Raw genomic sequence first — 21,579 nt, 5'->3', positions numbered from 1 at the left:
GGGGATGGAGCAGAAAGTTTCCCGAATTTGCCATCATTACACATAATGTGCTTTTAAGAAAGGAAGTAGGGATTAGCAGAGAGAGGCAACCTCCTAGCCAGGAAGACCCAAGCCGACCTCCCACACCTACTGGCTGGGGCTTCAGATTCTAAGTAGCCCACGTGTGTAAATGGGATGAAATTCCAAAGCAGCCTTCCGTTCTCCCACCGAGGAAATCACAGGCGGAATCCCACTTCCCCAAGGAGCTACGATGGGGGACTTCCTACTTAGCTGCTTCATTATGTCCCAAAACTTACAAAGAGGCTTAATTAGGAGACATCTTGGCCTGCTAAATCTCCTCTAGTTCTAATACAATGGCAATTTCACTACTAAATGGACAAATAACCAGCAAATTAAATTAGCTTATATTTTGTCAGGACTATATAATTAGCTTATGCTTTTGAAACCGTTGTTCTCTGAGAGGGCAGCTGGGCAGCTCAGTGGATTGAGAGCCAGACCTAGAGATGGGAGGTCCTGGGTTCAAATATGGCCTCAGACACTTCCTAGCTGTGTGACCCTGGGCAAGTCACTTGACCCCCATTACCTACCCTTACTACCCTTCTGCCTTGGAGCCAATAGACAGTATTGACTCCAAGATGGAAGGTAAGGGTTTAAAAAAAAAAAAAAGAAAAGAAAAGAAAAGAAACTGTTGTTCTCTCAGGCCTAATTATTAGGAAAGGAGCCCAGAGAGTTTCATTTTTGAGAAGCAAAGTATTGGTTTTTACTCATTAAAAAGGCTTTGTTTCTTAATCTTCCTAAATAGTCAATCGAGGAACTGAGGTTCATTTATACAACGTGAAAGAAGTCTTTGAAAGATTTTTATCGAGCCAAAAGAGCAACCCAGATTCCCGTTCCCTAAGAATTACAAGGAAAATTTTGGGGAAAAAAGTGTCCACTGAGTTTAAAAAAAAAAAAAAAAAAAAAAAAAGGCTCATGGTGCCATCTTGTGGAAAGAGATTAGTAGGACAAGTGTGTGTTCTGGACTGTATGGAGGAAACTTTTTACATTAAAATACTGTTCCTTTGTGATACATTAAGGACCATGGGAAAATTAGTGGAAAATGAGGATTATTAAATTGCTTCAAAAAATGTGCCAATTCTTCCCCAAATTAATAAAAATAAAATGCATCTAGGTAGAGATCTAAACCTTCCGGGGAAGAGGATAAAAATCAATCAAGCAACAAATATTTAGTAAGCACCTACTACGCGCCAGGAATCCAGACAACAACGAAATAGTCCCTGCTCAAGGAGCCGACATTCTGTCAACTGACGGAAAATATTCTTTCAATCAATAAAGCCTCGGATCTGAGAAGAATACCGAGTATAGTACATTGTACAGAGGATGGAGGATTTCACTGGTGGTTTTTTGGGGGTGGGAGTGGCGTCTGGGTCTGTGATTTCATCAGGGGGACAAACTCCCAGGCTGTTTGCTTAGACAACTAGAAATTCTCCCTCCTGGGACTGATCTCCACCTTGTCTAACTGGGAGGACTTGAACTCACACCATAGTACAGTCTCCCAACAAACCCTGCTGGATAGCAAGATCCAGTGACCAAAGCACACAGGGAATACTGCATTATTCTGTTGATCAAATACTCCCTTGTATTTTAGTTTCTTGGCAACTCTCCGAGATGGTGAATGGTGGTGACTCGCACTGATGGAGGGAGGTTCCACACAGGAATTCTCCACATTAATGAAATCAGGGTCAGGTCCCCATCCCTACCCTTCAAATGGCTGGCCTCTTTGCCCTTAATTATCAGGCTTCGGTGGCTTGGGACTAATGGACTGATATTTAATCAAACCTGGAAAGATTCAGAAGGGGTCAGTCAGGTTGTGGGGAGCTTTGAATGCCAAGAAACAGTTTTGGCTTGGCTCTAGAGCTAGTCTATAGCTTACTGCGGTCCACGCTTCTGAGAAATCAAGATGGCGGCCAAGTTGAGAATGGACTGGAGGTGGAAGCAGAGGGCTTGCACCAAGGGAGCGAGATGGAATGTGGAGGGGAAAGGAGAGCCCGTGTTTGATCTGGAGACAATGGGGAGTCCCTGAAATCCCCTGAGAAGGAGGGGAACGTGATTTCAGGAAAGCCTCTGGTCACCCAAGAGGCAGAGAAGGAGGACCGCGAGAGCGGCTAGGAACTCACCCTGAATTTATACTGGGTGCTTCTCTTCAGATTCTTCACAGTGCAGGTGGCATCCTCTCCAGTGTATCTTGAGTGGAAAAGGCTATCCTGAAGGGACAGAAGCACAAGAACCATCAGGACCAGAATGGCAGCCCCTGAAAAGCTCTGCTTCTAACGAGCCGCCGGCTTCTTGGAGGAGGCGATTCCAGAACTCAGCTGAGAGTCGGAGCTCTCGCGACACGTTTCGGGACCCTAAGAAACAGCTGTTTTGGAAGCCCCCAGGACACAGCTGTGCGGTTTTCAGGCAACACACAAGGTCTCTTTGGCCTGGACAACTCTCTTGTAAAGGTGGGGTACCGAGCCGGGGCTAATGGGCCCGAGGGTAGGAAGACTACCCTCAATTCTTCTCTTCTTAGAGTACCGATTTCCCTTGGCGGGGGTGGGAAGGGGTAGTCCGTGACTGGCCACCGAGGACCCCTATGGGCTCACCCTGTAGTAATGGTGGGAGTATGAGGAATGAAGAGCTCCCTTGCTGTTGGAGACAAGGTGGATCAAGGAAAACCCTGGTTTTGGATTTCAAAGACCCGAGTTCAATTCCTGACCCAGCTACTTAGCCCACAGGAACGTGAGAAAAGTCACTTTTCAGGCATATTGTAGTGCTGATGCCTTTCAAGGACGAATGAGTTTGACCAGATGGCCACTGAGGTCCCTTCAAATCTGTATCACCCTCATTTTCCTCATCTATAAAAACGAGGGAGAGGAAACAGATGACCTGTGAGGTCCTTTCCAGTTGTGTTAACCTANAAAGGAAGGAAGGAAGGAAGGAAGGAAGGAAGGAAGGAAGGAAGAAAGGAAGGAAGGAAGGAAGGAAGGAAGGAAGGAAAGGAAGGAAAGGAAGGAAAGGAAAAAAGGAAAGAAAGAAAAAAGGAAAGAAAGAAAAAAGGAAAGAGAAAGAAAAAAGGAAAGAAAGGAAGAAATATATAGTCTTCCAAGGAGAAGTAAAAATACAATTCTCCTTTTAAAGGTAATAATGGGAGACTACAGGTTTGCCAATGACTCTCTGTCTCTGTTTCTCTCTCTCTCACTCTCTCTCTCCCTATCTCTTTTTCTCTCTCTCCCTATCTCTGTCTCTTCCTCCCTCTGTCTCTATCTCTGTCTTTCTCTGTGTCTCTGTCTCTGTCCCTCTCTCCATCTCTCTGTCTTTCTCTATGTGTCTCCCTCCCTCCCTCTGTCTCTGTCTTTCTCTGTGTCTCTGTCTCTCCCACTCTCCCTATCTCTCTCTTTCTCTGTGTGTGTCTCTCCCTCCCTCTGTCCTTCTCTCTGTCTCTCTCACTCTCTCTCTTTTTCTCTATCTCATTATGAGGGATGGGTCATTTGGGAGGGATATAATTACAAATAAAGGTGATGTAAAAACAAAAAATATCACTAAACATTAATTTTTTGAGGAGTCCCATATGTAACTGCCCTTGTTGGGCTGCTCCGTGAGCCCATGGAGGTGGCTGTCGGGGAGGGCTGTGAGCGCACGGGGGCCCTCATGGGGACACCCTAGAGGAGATGCTTTCTGGGGCCGTCGTCTCCCCAGGGTGCCCGTGGAGGGAGGCGTGCAGGCCGCGGCTCTGGATTTAGTCTTTCAGGTTTGAACTCTTGTCCCAGAGCCTGGTTTTTGCGCCTGGCCAAATGCCTTCCCTTCTTTGGGGCCTCCGTTTCCTCTCCTCTAAGGCGAGGGGCCTGGCTGTGGCCGCTCCACAGGGGAGGACCGAGTGGTCTCGGGCCAGGCGGACACGGGTGGGCTCGAGCGTCCCTCCCCGGACTTACGTGGTCTTCCTCCTGGATCTCCAAGGTGTAGGTGATGGCCTCCTCGGCCGTGCAGCCTTCCGGCTTGTTCCACTGCAGGGTGATCCACGTGACCCCCGCTCGCACGAGTCTCGGGGCGCAGGGCGTCTGCGGGATGTTCCCCGACGTGTAGTACACCATCTCCTGGCTGTAGCCACTGCGGAGAAAGAGACCTCGTGAGCCGCATGCACGTCTGTGGCGCAGCCGGGGCTCTGCGTGCGGGCTGTGCGGACCCCTGAAGCAGGGCCCCAGGGGGGGACCTTCCTCTCGGGCGGCACGAGGACGGGTACGAGAAAGGTAAAAGGCAGCCCCTACCCTCGAGAAGCTTAGAGCCTTTTGCTTTCTAAGACCCCGACCTTCCACCCCGGAATCCACACTGTGTACTGATTCCAAGGCAGAAGAGAGGTCAGGGCTAGGCAATGGGGGTCAAGTGACTTGCCCAGGGTCACCCCGCTAGGAAGTGTCTGAGGCCAGATTTGAATCCAGGACCTCCTGTCTCTGGGCCTGGCTCTCTATCCACTGAGCCACGTAGCTGTCCCTCGTTGTTCCTATGAAAAAAGGCTTCCTGAGGCAGAGGGTTAGGAATGTTCGTTATATTCCAGAATGTCCCACTTATCTCGTCTCTCCCCGGTGCTCTGGCAGCCTGGACACCTCCGAGGACCCCCTCAGCGTGAAACCTTGGGCCGCCCGGGGCGGGCTTCCTAACCTGCAGCCTGTCAACTTGCCATAAAAAAGATCTGGATGGGTCTAAGTCATTTCCTTGGTGATCCTTTCAGAATAATCACGCTGAGAAGGGGTCCACTGGCTCAGCCAGACCGTCAAAGGAGTTGTATAAGTGGAAATTTAGGAAACTTTATAAAATATAATACTTAGTTATTGTATATTAATTTTAGTCTTTACAGAGTCCACGATATAAAAAAGGTTAATCCATGCCAGCGGGAGACAAATCCCCCACAAAAACCGGTACCAAGGAGTTACGCCAAAAACAAAAAAACAAAACACCAACCAGAGCACCATGAGTAAGAGCCAGGTGTGGAGGTGAGGAGGCCTGGGTTCAAATCTGACCTTAGACACTTCCTAACTGTGTGACCTTGGGCAAGCCACTTAACCCCATTTGTCTAGCTCTTGCTCTTCCACCTTAAAAGCTGAAAGTAAGGGTTAAAAAAAAAATGACACCTGCCAAGATGTGTCTTGAGAGCTAGTCCACATTCAGTGAATCCACTTCTGGTACAATGATTTGTATCGCATAATAAACACTGATTAGGCCCCTACTATGTGCCAGGTACCGTGCTAAGTGCTGGGAATAGAAGAAGAGGCAAAAGTGAGCCCCAGTAGAAGCAGCCACGTTTGCCTGAGTGTGATGAAGAAGGCAGGAAAAGTGATCAACAGCATTGCCGACAGAGACAAAAACGAAAAGGACAGAAAGGACCGTCGGGCTAATGCAGAGCGAACTCCTTCAGGACGGCACGTTTCTGCAGCCTTCTGGCCCACTGAGCCTTTCTGTTTTGACTTAGAGCCGTCCTAAAGTGTCCCACAAGGTGGACCGTGGACTCGCTCATGATGGCTGGCTTAGCAGCCTTGTCTTTCTCCACCTACACCTAACTGAAAAAGGAAAATATATGAAAATCTTGCCCGAGTGATGAAAGGAGGCAGAAGCAAATCACTTAACAAAAAAAAAATAAATAAAAGAGCTGGGATTACTTTCAAATCTCAGACCGTTAACTATTTATTGTTTTTCTTGGTTCACAGAGGTCCCTAGGGGCATTTTCACAGAACAGATGTATTCTGGTAACATTGGGAAGAACCCACAGAGCAGTGTTTAACACCTCATAAGAGGTCCGCTCCTCATTCTTCCATCTCAATATTCCTAACTTAATTTTTCATAAAGAGAATAATAATTTGGGAGAGCACAAAGAGTGCCAGGTCTGGCATCTGACAACCTGGGTTCAAATCCTAGTTCTGCATATTCTACTGTGTGTCTGGGTAAACCATTTAAACCTCTCTGGTCCCCAGTTCTTTCAACTGTAAAATAGGGACCAAAGTCTCCTGTAGTCCTTGATCTCTGAGGTATCTGAGCATACACTTTTGATAAAGGCCAATAAGAAAGTTGGGAGGCAACATTACCTGGTGCCGATGTCATTTCGAGCTGCCAGCCTGAATGTGTATCCCATTGCCGGACAAAGCTTGGTCAACTTGCAATGTTTCTGGCTCCCAAAATAACATTCTCTGAAGCCACTGTTCCTTTTTCCCTACAAGGGAGGAAAACCCAAAGAGTATATCAATGCTAGTTTCATAACAATCTGTTTCCTTCCTTTTCTTATATGTCCTTTTTCTTAGCCATGAAGAATGGAGGTACTGGGAAAAAAACAAGTCATGTGCCATAAAAGGTCCCTGATAATGAAATCTTTTTTTCTTCTACAACAGCAGCTCTGAAAACGAGGTCTTTCGTCCACCCCAATATTTCCTGTCTAAAGCATGGACATCATCATCATCACAATCACCACTATCATCATTACCACCACCAACATTATCATCACCATCACCCCCACCAACATCATCACTATCATCATCACCACCACCAACATCACCACCATCACCACCATCATTATCACTATCATTATCATCACTACTCCCATCATCACCATTGCCTCCATCATTATCACTATCATCATCACCACTACCACCATCATCACCACTACCACCAACATCATTATCACCCCAACATCATCACTATCACCACCATCATTATCACTATCATCATCATCATTATCACTATCATCATCATCATCATCGTTACCATCATCACCACCAATATTTCTATAGAACTTTAAAAGTTTGCAAATCACTCTACATAATCATCTCGTTTGATTCTCCTAATAACTTTCTAATGGTAGGTGATATTATTTCCAGTTTACAGATGAGGCTAGAGGGATTAAGAGATTTACACAAAAACACACAAGTGTTTGAGGCAAGATTTGAAATTAGGTCCTTTTGACTCCACGTCTAGCACTATATCTACTGTGTCATCTAGTGTTACCTCTTTAGGCCTCATTTTCCTCACCTGTCAAATGGGAGGTTACACTTTAGTTCATAACAAAAAAAAGAAAAAAAATTAACTGAAGGGGATGTACCATATCCGTTTGTACACCAAACACACAATTTGATATCAACAACAAACCTGTTAATTAGGTTCCTCTGAAGCTCTGAGCTTAGCTGGCTTCAAGTTCACATGCCAAGTTACAGTACACCGTAGCAACCACTTCCTCCCATAATCCACATTATTTTATCTATGTTTTACAGAATAGGAAAACCACAAGAGACTACTTAGAGGAAATCCACTTTGGGACTTCAAACCTTAGCCCTAAAGTTGACTTGGCTGCCTCCCAACATCTTCAACATTCCTTTCGATAAATAAAAAGGAATCCCAAACATCTAGGCCGGTCCAGCGGGCCACAGCCATGAGGCAGTCTCTCCTGCAAACAACACATCTGAGGTTCTCAAAAAGGCCCAAGAGGAACCATAATTCTCTGAATGTTTGTCTTAGCCTATGTCTGACTTCCAAGTCCCATACTGGGATATTCAGAGCTAATTCAAACCTGAAACAAACAGAATCCATCCTTGCTTGGAGACTCAGGTCCCCAGAGTGAGCAGATTAAAAAACAAAATCCAGGGGGATGAAGAGTCAAGTTCAATCTGGAGGGGAAAAAAATGACAACAAAGAAAGACCAAGAATCCTCAGCTCTGATTCTTGGGAGACTCATTTTTCCATTCATAGCTGGGTTCACCCAACAGCATGTAAGCTCGCCAAGGGCAGGGGACTTTGATTTTTGCCTTTGTATTGTGCCTAGCAGAGTGAGTGCTGAATTAATGCCTACTGATGAACCTTTCTGGTAAGACCTCTTACACAGGTCTTTCCTAACCCTCTTTCCTTGGCTTCTGTTAGTATTCTCCCCTAGCCTGTCACCTCCCGAAAACTTTGAAACTCAGACATACTTTGCATGTATGTGAAATTTATTTCTTTGAACAAGCAGTAAAAACCTCTATTTCTACTCCCAAGTTCCCACACTGTAATCTCTTTATGGGTAGGGAGGTACTTAATTTTTTGTCTCTGAAGGACCCCACATTTAACAGTGTGCCTAAAAGAAGGGCTTCATTTGGTATCGCATTCTATAAGTTCCACCATCTTGATGGCTCCACGGCAAGGCAGAGAGAGCAGGTTGGCCTGGAATAGGGCAGGCAGGGCTCAGATCCAGCCGTAGGCACTTACTGGCTAGATAGGATCCAGGGAAAGTTTCTGATACTCCTATAAAATGGGATAAATCTGATCGAGTGAGGTTTTAATGAGCCAACATCTGAAAAGTGCTAAAAGAAGCTGCTTCAGGACTTGTTTCTGCATCGTTTAATATCAATCGATCAACAAAGATTTATGGAGGATTTACTACGTATCAGGTACTGGACTCGGCACTGGGGGATGGACATAAGTACAAGGAATAGTTTTCGAAACTCTTGTCTGAGATGAGTCAGCCTGTTTTGAGACCTTCTCTGAAAGCCTGCTCAGTGCCAACCTGGAGAGAGAGCTATGCTAATACAACCAATTTATTCACAGAAAAAGGTTTAAACAGAGCAGATTTGCATAACTGCACCCACTATCTGATTGCATGGTCCAAGAAGGCTGACACGTTCTACATTCATTTCAGATGGCCTCAGAGCGCTCCTTCCCTTCTGTCTCTCTTCCTAAACTCAAAGGCACTCATGCCACGTTGCCAATAGCTTATGCCCTGCAGGGACAAAGGCATTCATCACTTCTGAAGCCTATTCAGCATCCCCCTCGATGCCCCAATGGCCCGTCCCACTCTTCTCTCTTAGCCCCCATTGCCTCTTCCCGAAGAAAAGAGCTGCAGCCAGGAAAGAAAGGCCAGTATGTCCCTTTCTAAGATGACCACCACGAAGAGGTGAAAGCCAGGCAGCCCAGGGGTGCAGCAGTAGGTCAGTGGGAGAGGGAACAGGGTTCTGGCCAACAATAAAAGTAATAACCGTTGGAACAGAATCATAAACACAACTGTTGGCCCCAGGCACAGGACACAGAAAAACAAATCCAAGAACATCTTCAATAGCTGTCGCCATATTGAATTCATAAGCTCCAAATGACACAGAAGGAAAAACATTCAAAACTAAGAGAAGGAGAGGAGAAAGAAAGAAAAAAAAAAACTCCATGTGGGAATAAGAAAAGACACATTCGTCCATCCTTCTCCCTGCTCATGGACTTGTCCCAAAGATGCCTACAATGGCCTGAGAAAAGATAAGATGACATTCAGATGCTTTTATTCAATCACCAGAAGTGGACATTTTATCCACTGGTGTGAGATAGTCTGATAGAAACTAGACTAGGATTTCGTTGACTCAGATAACTCTCATGTGAAGAATTCCTTCCATCAATGCCAGCTGGTACTTTTAAAACTCTAGTCTTAAGAGGGCTGCCTACAGCATTGTGAGGTTAAGTGATTTCCACAGGAACCTACAACCCATATGGGTCAAAGGTAGGTCTTCAATTCCACTTGTCCTGGTACAATGGCCAGCTCTCTCTATACCACACTATGCTGCTTCCCAGAACAACAGATATAAAAGAAAAAATATCGGAATAGTCTCAGAACCATTTCTATCTGAATTTAAATAAAAGAGATGAGAATAAATAATCAATAATAATAATCAATAATAAGTATTATATGTGAGACACATACATACACTCCTTCTCTGACCACTATCTCCCCTGATCAATCTTCCCTTCTATCAGCTTCCTTCCCTATACATATTCCTTCTCAAAGAGCTTACATTTTATCTGGAAGGATGACAAAACAATAATAAAACCAACCATAAAAACAATAAAAATAATATCTCAGTAGGCAGTGGAGCACTATGGATAGAAAGCTGGCCTCAGAGCCAGAAGTCTTGGATTCAACATTGTGACATACTCCTGGTGTGGCCCTGGACCAGTCACAACCTCTCAATGCCCCCAAACCACCCTCTAAGGTGGAGGAGAATAAGTATTTATCTGTATAAGTACAAGAATACCCATCAAGAGATCTTGACGCCAGTAGAAATGATGATGCAATTGTCAACTTTGCTGGAGGTAGCCATCAAATCCTGAGTTATCTACCTGGACAAAATCACAAGTTTGGCACAAAATGATCCCTGTACATGAACATTGTTCCATTTCTACACCATCATTTCTAGAACACTTTTTAGGTTTTAAAAAAAATCTCATTGTATGAGGTAGATGGTACATGTTTTATTAGACCCATTTTGTAGATGAAGAAACTAATCATGTCAGTAAAAGACAGAACAGGAATTTGATTCCAGGTCTCTGGGAAGAGAAGACTGAGGGGGAAACACAGCAATTGCCTTCTAGTGTTTTAAGGGCTGTCATGTGGAAGAGACTTGTTCTGGTTGGCCCTATGGCATGAACAGACTCGGAAAAAGCAGGCGAGTCAAGTCAACAAGCCTTAAAGAGTGATGATTCTGTCCAGATTCTGTGCTGAGTGCTGGGGTTATAAAGAAAAGGGGAAAAAATACCCTCAATCCTTGTCTCTGCTTGTCAGATGTCCACAGTATGATGGGACCGGGGGAAGGGGACAACATGCAAACAACTCTGTATAAAGAAGATATTGTTGTTTTTCAGTGGGATCTAAGAGAATCTGGGGAAGCCAGGAGATAAGAGACAAGATGGCAGACACAGGTGGAACTTCAGGAAGATGGTTCTGACAGTTAAGTCAGTGGAGATGGAAAGATGTCTTTGAAGGCAGATGGCTTTCAAGGAAGGATCTCTGCCCAATTATTAGGGACCTCAGACCGGGGACTCTAGGATGGTGAAGACTAGAGTTCTAGACACCTTCTGAGATTGTTTTTCCAAGCTGGAGCTTTGGTGAGTCTAATGCAGCAGGTAGTCTGTTACAGCAGATCTTTCAAGTACATCCTACATCCATTTCCAGAGGTCTCAATATTTCTAACATTTTATTTTCTATTCTAACACCTGGTCTATTCACAAGACAAACACATCATCTCCGACTCATTTAGGCAAATGATACCAAATCATTCATGCCGGCAAACTACTTAAAATAAATTGTTTCTCAGGATGTACCTGGTCCAGAGACTGTCAACAGAATCAGTAAGACCAGCCAGCCAGTTTCTCAAGCCATGAGCTGCAAAGTACCTTAGAGATTTCTCTAGGAAAGGCAGGTCTGACAAATTCGAAGAGGAAGAGAAAGAACCTTCTCTGGGGAAAATTCGCTGGTGCCACTGGCTATTTTTTCAAGGTAATGGTAAAGAAAACAGATATATAAGAAGCACGAAGCTAAAGAAAGCTGGTTCTGAGGAGGGGGAAAAGGGCAATTTATAAAAAAAATGAAATGCACCCAGATGAAACCTAATCCACTATCAAAAGAGTCCTTTGTTGAAAACAAGTAATAATCCTCATCTTCATAGCTCAGAGGCAGCTTCTGGCAGACAGATCAGACTTGGTAGATAGTCACCTGGTTACCTGTTAGAGACCTGATATGGGTGGTGACAGTTATGCCTTCCATCTAACCCTTTCTTCCCAGGGGACGGATGCTCTGCACTTTTCTTATTTCATTTCCTAAAATGCAATTGCTGAATACATGATAAACTCCTCACTTCCATGGCTTTCTTCTATGAACACCATCTTTTGATTCTTTTCCATCTCAATCTATTTGATCTTTAAAAAAAATAAAATTCAGGTGCTAAATAAAATAAGAATCATGGAACCCTCTCTCTCCTTCAACTCTGCTGAATCCCGCTAAAGGACTTGAGGTGGGAAGAAACTGGATCCTTATTGAAGAGATGTAACCACTGAGGTAGAAAGACTTATTGGCAGGAGAACTGTATGTGTCATAGTTTCCATTTCATTCTCACTAACAGAGTGGGCAAAGCCATATCTTGCATCTGTTAAAATGTGGATAAGGGTAGCTGGGTGATAGTGAGGCACATTTAAGCAGGGGAGCAAGATTAGAACATTTCAGCTGCCTGCTGCGTCTGCTCACCTCGGTGGATCAACAGATTCAGATTCTTCTCTTTTCCCCCAATACACTTGGAAAGAGAAATGGAGCAAGAAGAAAGGGAGATGTGCTTTGTGCTATTTTCCAGTTGGACTGCCACATCCAGGATGATCCCCCCAAATGCCTTTTCTTCTCAGGACTGAACTTTTAAAGATATTCCCTCATATGAGGGATGCTTGTGAGGCTTGTGTGTTGTCCAACAGTCATCCATCACTCAGCACCATGGGATCAGCCCAGCTTTTTTTCCCCACCCTCTCACACATTAATGACACTAACTTTGATTTGTCTTCTACAGGCCTTATATGGAATATGTTGCAGTCTGTTCCATCCTTTATTCTTTATTGACTTTATTGACTCCTTTCTTCCTACTGGCATGATACAATATGTAAAGATATGATATTATAAATACACACACACACACACACACACACACACACACACACACACACACACACCCCTGATCATTTCAGGAGGGAAGAAGACTCAAACAAGTAAGCAGAGGAAGAGCCTTCCTGGAGGTGGTGGAATGAAGAGGATCTTGGATGAAGCCGAGCATTTAAGAGATGGAGGTTAGGAGAAAGGGCATCCTAGCCTCATATGCACAGCCGTGAGTTGAGGCAACAACCATTTAGAAGCATTATAATTCATTAAAATGATCGTTCAGTATTAGCTTTATTAATTTTAAATCTAGTGGAAGGTTTCCTTGGCACTTGTACAGGATGGGTGAAACCCTCACAAGTGGGTTGCTTTCTACATATGGACCTTAATGAACAAACATCCAATCCTCACTCAAGAAATAGATACAAAACACTAATTAATCATTATGACCTCCCCTCCCTCTTTGCATTTTTACTGTCAGGCGTGATTCTACAGATTGCATGGTCCTCTGTTGAGCTGGCTGGCATTTCCCATTACATTGGCAATAATAAGCTGAGAACGGTCGGTGTTTCCAACACCGTTGGCACTAATGAATAAGGCTGGCTGGTATTTGCAATCATTCTTGCATTAATGGATTATAAGTGACTCTATTTTCTGATTTTTAATTGCATTAGTCCCAGCACACACACACACACACACACACACAAAACAAAAAACAAGAACAGGCCACTCTAGTCCTGATGGCAGATGTGAGACACCTCTGTATTTTGCTGGGATGTCATCATTGTCAACATCATCATAACTTGGCATTTCACAAGCACGTTAAGGTGGCTGAGATGTACTCAGTGAGTAACAAACAGGAGAAATGTGGGTGTGAATCAGCTGTAAGTCACTGCAAATTCTGTGAAGGATCTTATCAGAGAAACGTTTAGTAGCATGTAGTAGATAAGCAAAAAGCATATGGGCTGGTCTAAGAGCAGGAGTGAGGAATAACCCATATGCTATTCTGGGGGGCCCTACCATCCCCTCAATGTCAAGAGCTTGGGAAAGGCCATCACAACATGAGTGACAGACCTTTCCCCAATTAGTGGAGGACTGAAGGAAAGGTATAGACAAGAGTCACACAGGATAGACAAGAATGGATGCATGGTGGCCTTCAAAACAACTTGTATTTATATAGTACTTAAAAAAAAATGTCCCCAATCAGTGATGGATTGAAGGGAAGGTGTAGACAAGAGTCACACAGGGTAGACAGGAATGGATGCTTGGTGGCCTTCATCATTGAAGGACAGAGCAGTATTAGAGCAGAGACCCTTCAAAGCCACCACACATGCTACCTTGTTTTATCTTCCCAAGTAAGTACTGCGTAGAGATAGTACCACTCCCATTTTATAGCCAAAAAGACAGAGGCCCAGGGAGCCTGAGGGATTAAGTCCATAGTCACCATGGGAAGAGTTTGGATTTGAACCTGGATCTCGCTTCTAGCACTCTTCCCTCTTCCAGATATTGTACTAGCTGAGGCTTGTCACCATCTTCCCAGTCTCTTTCAGGTTCTGATATAGTTATGTGTTATATATGTAATATATATTATATTGTATAATATATATATGTATAATATTAAAACAACTTGTATTTATATAGTACTTAAAAAAAAAGAACACCCTTACTTTCTGTTTCAGAATCAACACTAAGTATGGGTTCCAAGGCAGAAGAGAAGTGAGGGCTAGGCAACTGGGGTTAAGTGTCTTGCCCAGGGTCACACAGGTAGGAAGTGTCTGAAGGCGTATTTGAACCCAGGGCCTCCTGCCTCTAGGCTTGGCTCTCTACCCATTTAGCTGCCCCTTTATATTTTAAGGTCTGCAGAGTGCTTAATATCCTATCATAAGACCCACACAACTGAGGTAGATTCTAGTATCCCCATTTTAGAGATAAGCAAACAGAGACTCATGAAATGCCTTATTCAGGGCCACAAAGGTAGGACGCATCTGAGGCAGGATTTGCTCAGACATTCCTGCTTCCATCTTTGGCACCCACCCACTCTACCGCCCAACTGGTGCAATCTCAGATCTGCCCATGGATACACGGTGTCTTTGAGTCCTCTGGCTATCTCCTGGCTTGGGCTCCCCACAAAGGTCTGCCTTCAAACATGCAAACAGACTCGCTGAGGATCTGTAGACGGCTTGGTGTTTCGGCAACAGCCCAGATCAGCTCGTCTGTCAGGAACAGCCACGTTAATTGAAATAAAAAATAAGGCTGTGGCCGCCAGCTGAACGGCAGCCAGAGCCAAGAGATTTAGTCTGCTAGTGGGCCTATATTTAGAAGCTGTTCCAGCACGAGCAGACCCCAGGCAACATCAAAGACACATGTTGGCTTCACAAGTCAAAAGAGCATGTATTTCTTCGGGAAAAAAAGGGGCACATGGCGGCCGGGGTGGGGGTGTTGGAGACATGTGACACTCTACAGTCTGGGTGGCTTCAGAAATTCTGCGGTGCCAACCCACACTCCCCCACCCTCACCCCAAAGTCTTTGTTTTTCTTCTGAGTTCCAGGGTGGTCAACAAGCTGCGTGTGTAAATGGCAGGCAGGGAATGAGGTAAGGGGTTTGTATCTACAAACTACAAAATGGTTTTGATTCCATGTTGTTTATTCTCAAGCTAGAGGAAAAAAGCAAGGAGCATTGGACAATTCCCAGCTCAAAAATTCTCTCCCCATGCCTTCCATCAACAGATTACAGTTGAGTCAATTTTAGGTCAGAAAACACATATCATATCTACTTATCTATACTTCCACCCTCTAAATTCTATCTATCCATCCATCCACTTATCTATCTATCTGTCTATCTATCTATCCATCCATCATATCTGTCTATCTATCTATCAACTTATCTATCTATCTATCTATCTATCATCCATCCACTTATCTATCTATCTATCTATCTATCTATCCATCCACTTAGTTATCTATCTATCTATATCTATCTATCTATCTATCTATCTATCTATCTATCTATCTATCCATCTATCTATCTATCCATCCACTTATCTATCTATCTATCTATCTATCCATCCACTTAGTTATCTATCTATCTATCTATCTATCTATCTATCTATCTATCTATCTATCTATCTATCATTCAATCAATCAATCGAACATTCATCTATCTCTCTACCTCTCTACCCTTGAAGGGTGAAGTATAGCTATTAGGCCTTTCATGCTTAAAAGCCTATGACTCTGGCCTCTTAGCTGTGTGACCCTGGGCAAGTCACTTAATATCAATTTCCTAGTTCTTATTGCTCTTGAAAGTGATACTTCTTCCTTCATTCCCTTCTAAACTTCCTTCCTTCAAACAGTAATGGAGATCAAAGGAAGGTTCCATGTGCAAAGGAAAACTTCTATGAACTGATACAAAGTGAAGCAAACAGAACCAGAAAAAAAATAACATTCTTTAATAGCAACAATAACAAAAATCAAAATGGAATGAGATGGCATTCTAATGACAAAGTTTGGTCCCAAAAGAAGAGGTTTGAAAATTGAGCCACCCACCTTTCTTCTTTGAAGCACAGGGGAACTAAAGGTGAGGAACCTTAAAATTGTAAAATGCTGTTGGATTTGGTTATGATGGCAGAAGGGTTTTTATTTTTTTCCTTTTATTTTTTTTTAAACAAAAGAAGTCTTTTTTTAAAATTCTTAGTGGCAAGGGATAGTTCTTTGGGTGGGCACAGGATAAAGGGACATATTGATATATTGGGAAATGAGGGAGATGTAAAAATAAAAGGTATCAATAAATTTTAAAAAAATGTCTGCCTTCAAAAATATCATGAACTTTCTGTGGTTTGCTTCAGGATGAAAGACAGCAGAGCCCAAGTGATCAGTACATGGTACTGTGTCAGCCCTTCACATCTCCCAAAATAGAAGTAAAATCTTCCAGACAAGTTTTAATAGAAATCAATCCTTGGGAGCAGGTAGACCTAAAACACTGCTGGGGCAGATTCACGTCTGGTTACGGGAGACAAATGTGTTTGTTTGTTTTGTTGAAAAGGAGGGTGTGGGGGGAGAGTAAGACATGAAACAACTTGTTTTCTATCTACTCAAGGTAACAAAACATGATTGGAAGCCCGGGAAAAAGAATCTGTGTGTCACATTAGGCCAAGTCAGGCTCTTCTCTGTCTCTCAGATGAACTATTTTAAAATGAAAAACAAAACAAAACAAAACAAAACACCCAGCTATGGGTCTGGTAGAGCAGCTTAGCTGGGCCCCAGGTGGCAACTGGCAGCCACGCTAAGCATTTGAGCCCTTCAATCATGGGGAGCAGCTGAGAACCGAGCCTGTAATTTTGCCTTAAATTGAAACCCTCCATCAAGTGTGCTTCTCCAGGCCAGAGCACGGCTTCTTGCAGTAGACTAGAGCACCAAGGGAGGGGAAATAGTGCTGAAAAGGGGAGGCGGGGGTCTCCGTCAGCAAGGCAGTGGATGCACCTTGTCTCTAGCTCCTGGGGACCAGCCAGCCCTCTTGGAGGCCAATTGTGTTGGTGCCTTTATGAAAGCTGGGGCAATTGGATGGGAGTCCTGGGACTTGATTCCTTCATCTTGCTTGCAATGGAGATGGAGACAATCTCCAGGCCAGAATCCTGCAATTGGAAAGCACCTCGGAGGCCAACTCCCCTTCAGAACCTACCAGACAAATGGTCCTCTCGACTTTTCCTTGGATCTTCAATACCCACAGAGGTAGCCCACCCACTTTTGGATGCTTCTGCATGTCAGGAAGTTTTTCCTGATATCGAATCTAAATTTACTTCTTGGATTTTTCCCATTTATTACTTCTAGGTTTGCCTTAAGGGGCTAAACACACCAAGTCTAGTTGTTCTTCCTTGAAACATCCTCTCTGATGCTTGAAGGCCGTTATCTTGTCTATTCTCACCTTGCTCCTTCTCCTCTGAGCTTCTTTTCTCCAATTCCTGGAGATTTTCTCAGGTTATGAATTTTTTTTTTTTTACTCCATCACTTGTAACAGAAAATTCAAGTAAAGGAAAGGTCTCTGGGATTTAGGGGTCCAGAGTGGGGAAGGAAAAACTGGATTCAGAGTTCAGAAAATTTGGGTTCCAATCCTGGCTTGGCTAATAAGCAGCCATGTCAGCCAAAGAAAAGAAAGTTTTTCTTGGACCCTCAGCTTCTTCATCTATAAAATGAGGAAGTGTAGATAGGGTGGTCTCTGAGATCCCTCCTAGCTTTAGATCTATGATCTGGCCCTGGTGGCCTCCGTCCATCTAATTGTGTCCACTTTTGTTCTACTGGCATGGAATGAGAATCCCCTAGGGAAAACCCCCCATTTCCAACGTTTGCCCATTCTATAGTCCAGCTGACTGTTCTTATTAGTCAACAGGAAACCAGAATGCTACGAGTCCTTGTGGGGTCTAATTGAGTCACTTCAGCAAAAGCCTTGGGAAATAAGACTAGTCACAGCTCAGACGAAGCATTTTCTCAGCATTTCTGTCAATGTTATATCGGAGTGTTTCGTGAAAAGCAAGCCCAAATATGTACACGGCACCAAGTCACCACCAACACCGTCTACTTAGCCGCTAGCAATCCTGCTGACTCTGTTAATCACATTAGAACTGCTTTCTGCTTCTCTCTTTACTTGGTGACTTTTTTCTTCCCCAACCTCGAATTGCCTTCTCTGCCTTGACATGTTCCATCTTATGCCAGCCCGGTATGAAATGGTTTCTTCTCAATCAATAATAATGATTTTTTTTTTGAGAGTAATACATGTTTTATTGTGAAGTTTCGTACAGGGAGGACAACACTTCTGGATATGTCAGCAGCTCCAGAGGCATCTTTTTCCAGGGGAGGATTTTCTCCCCCTCCCCACGCCTGTGGAGCATCTTTCAGAATATTCCCCCCCATCCCCCAAAATGGTAGCATCTCTCTTGCTATTGCCTCACCGCCATTATGGATGCCAGAACTCAGCACTCTCCTCTGCCCTGCTGCCTTGCCATGGAAATGGAGTCTGGTGTGCCGCTGAGCTCTCTTCTATGGGTTGTCCACCCCAATGAGAACTCGAGGTCTTCTTTCCCCCAATTGTATTGGTAGTCTAAGCAAGAGTTCTTGGCACACAGTAGGTGCTCAATAAATATTCATCAACAACAGGCTCAAGTTCCTGCTCTGATATCTGGGATCAGGGGGAAGTGGGGATCAATATAAAAAATTCACAGATGAATCAATAAAAAACACAAAGGACATGAAAAATGTGGAAAGGGAGTTAGTGATGAGAGGAACCACGAGCTGAGTTTTGAGGGGAGTTGGGAGTCCTGAGAGGACTTGGCGTGGAGAGTATTCTGGCCCTACGGGACGGGCAGAGGTGAGAAAGGGGAGGAAGGCTGCAGGTTGGATTCTTCTACACTCCAGTTCCCACGAGCGAGGCTTTTCACGGGGGGCCGTGACACACGCAAAGCCCAAAGATCCCGACTCCCGGAGGAGACCCTTCTCCTGATGGTGAGCTCCTCGGGGAACTGAGAGAGACGGGAGCGGGGCAGAGACCGCTTTTCTGGTACGATAGAAGTTGCTGTGAGCCTTCAGACCTTCTCTGCTGCTTCTCAGAAAGACTCACTCATGAGCATCGGGAGGGAGGCGGAAATGTAAACACAGGGGTTTGCGACCAGAAGGAAATGAAAATGTGACGATGACTCGCAGCCCGTCAAGTTGGAAGCTGCCCTGAAAATGATCTCCTGCCTTTAACGGCGCTGCTATTCACTCCAAGGAATTAAAGGAAAATACCTTCTGGCTCAGAACACTCCAGAATGGGCTAGAACTCTGACTGGTCCCCAGAGTTAGGGAAGGGGCACCCAGGGAACAAGACCACCGGCTACTCCCAGGCACGTGGCTAAGACTGGGTCAAGCGCAGTGTTCCCTGGAAAAAGCCTCCTCCAAAGCTGCAGGGCAGCCCCACTGATGGCCAAGAGTTCCATTGTGGGGACTCTGGAATCTCACTCGTGTTGTGGTCCAATATTTAGGATTTTAGATGGCCATTCATTGAATTTTCTAACAGGAAAGGAGATCAGCTGGGAAGTGGCTGAGGCCAGATTTGAACCTAGGACCTCCCATCTCTAGGCCTGACTCTCAATCCACTGAGCTATCCAGTTGCCCCCAGAATATACAGAATATTGATTCTAAGGAGGATAAGGGCTTTTTAAAAAAATGCTTTACATGTCTTATCTCATTTGAACCTCACAACATAAACAAGGTAACTTTGGGAAGGAAGGAGCAGGAGATTCCATTCAGGTTATACAAGATTCCTAAGAAGGAGATGGAATGGGCACTTTTTGTCATTTTATTGATACAGGAAATTGACCAGTGTTCATTTCTCAACTGTGGACTAAATGGCGTCGAAGGTCCCATCCCGCTCTATATCTATGGCCAATAATGAAGAAAGGAAGGTGGGAAAGAAAAAAGAAAAAATAGAAAAGAAGGGAATAAAGGAAAGAAAAAATAAAGGAAGGAGAAGGAAGTCAGAGCAATGATCCAAAGTGTGGTGCACTTCTCTCCACGAGTTCCCAGGGCCAATTGACTCTCCCAAGATTCTAAAACCCTTTATCAACTGACAGAAGAACTCTGCAGCAAAGCCTGCAAAGCTGTTATGCCCCCTCTTTGCACCACAAAAGATGGCACTAAGCATGGGACCACCGGCTGCCTCTATTGGGGCTTTTGTGACTAGAAGTGGCCATTAGGTATTATTTATATATTTCTACTGAGATCCATGATCTGCTCATTTCTTTCCATCATCCTGCCAAGCCACTACTACTACTGATAGAAAAAGAAGGCCAACAATTGAGTCACCATCACCATTTCCTGTAACACCTGCGTTTTCCTCGTAGGTCTCCCATCCAAGTCCTCCACCGGTCATCACAACCTCAATTAACTCATGAAATCACAATCCAAGGTCAAATGGCCACAGGAAATCCAAGAGAAAGACACACACACACACACACACACACACACACACACACACACACACACACAGCGCTTGATGCCTGGTGTGCACACAGATATGAATGCCTCATGTGAGAGGATTTAGTGGCAAAAATAAGCCACTCTCAGACCAGAAAAGTAAAATTTCAGGAGAAAAACTTCCAGCTGGAGTGAGAAACTGATGCATTTGAAAGGTCACCTTCACTAAGATTTCACTCAAGCTTTGGGGAATGGGGAATGGGAAGATGCCCAGTCCAGCAGAGCTCGTTCTCAGCTCTCTCTGACTCCTAGAACATTTTCTCAGCAGGGACTGTCTGGGGGGTTTCATTTTTCATTCAGACCACCTTAAATAAAATAATGCCTTATTTGTAAGGCATCCTGGTCAAGCCCGACCCTTTAACGGGCTGTACACCCTGAGCTCATTGCTGAGTTCTTAAGAACAAGAGATCATTGTCTTTTGGTTTCTTGGAACCTGGTCTGTTCAGATGTAAACCAGATGGGGAAAAAGCTTCTGCTGAAAGTGGTGAAGGATCTTCTCTCACACATCAAATTCTAGCTCACAAATCCCACTGGGCAATGATCATTTTACAGTCGGTTAAATAACAACAACAACAACAACAAAAACAACAACAAGAATGCCTATGGTTTTCCACATCTGAGAAGATTTTTTAATGAATTTCTTTATTTTTGGCCCAAATCCGTAATCTTCTCAATCTTTCTACTTGCTAAAGTTTAATCTACGGATATTAGTTATCTTGCATTTGGAATGGAATGACCTTCTTCCTAGTCCCACTATTTCCTGTGCCAAAAATCTCCAGGCTGTTTGTAAAAATCACGGATATTGAGATAATCAGAGGGAAATAGAAGAGAGTAACAAAAAATTGACCAGATAGAGCCAAGTCCCAGGCTGCTAAAAACGAATGGCACAAGTTGGAAATATCGGCCTTTTGAGGCAAGTGTTTTCAAGGTGAGGATTTGCCAATCAATGCCATGCCACCCTTGGAACTAGGTCCTAACAACAATCAATACAAAGCTGAATTTAGTATGAAGCCAAGAGGGTACTGAATGTAAAAACAAAAACACTCTTTCTTTTTCTTTCTTTCTTTCTTTCTTTCTTTCTTTCTTTCTTTCTTTCTTTCTTTCTTTCTTTCTTTCTTTCTTTCTTTCTTTCTTTCTTTCTTT

General features: G+C 44.1%; 1 protein-coding gene across 1 annotated transcript in view; it reads right to left on the bottom strand.

The window, feature by feature from the left end:
• FNDC3B (fibronectin type III domain containing 3B) overlaps positions 1 to 21,579 on the bottom strand; it is a 355,299-nt gene that overhangs the window by 63,829 nt on the left and 269,891 nt on the right. Inside the window, exons 12-14 of the mRNA XM_044669554.1 lie at positions 6,114 to 6,238; positions 3,972 to 4,146; positions 2,178 to 2,264 (exon numbers count right to left, since the gene is read on the bottom strand). Coding sequence (XP_044525489.1) covers positions 2,178 to 2,264; positions 3,972 to 4,146; positions 6,114 to 6,238 — 387 coding nt within the window. The remainder of the gene's footprint in view (positions 1 to 2,177; positions 2,265 to 3,971; positions 4,147 to 6,113; positions 6,239 to 21,579) is intronic.

Source organism: Gracilinanus agilis, chromosome 3, assembly GCF_016433145.1.
Source record: "Gracilinanus agilis isolate LMUSP501 chromosome 3, AgileGrace, whole genome shotgun sequence".
NCBI classification, from domain to species: domain Eukaryota; kingdom Metazoa; phylum Chordata; class Mammalia; order Didelphimorphia; family Didelphidae; genus Gracilinanus; species Gracilinanus agilis.
The sequence above is the reverse complement of the archived record's forward strand: the minus strand, read 5'-3'. Positions and strand labels throughout refer to the sequence as shown.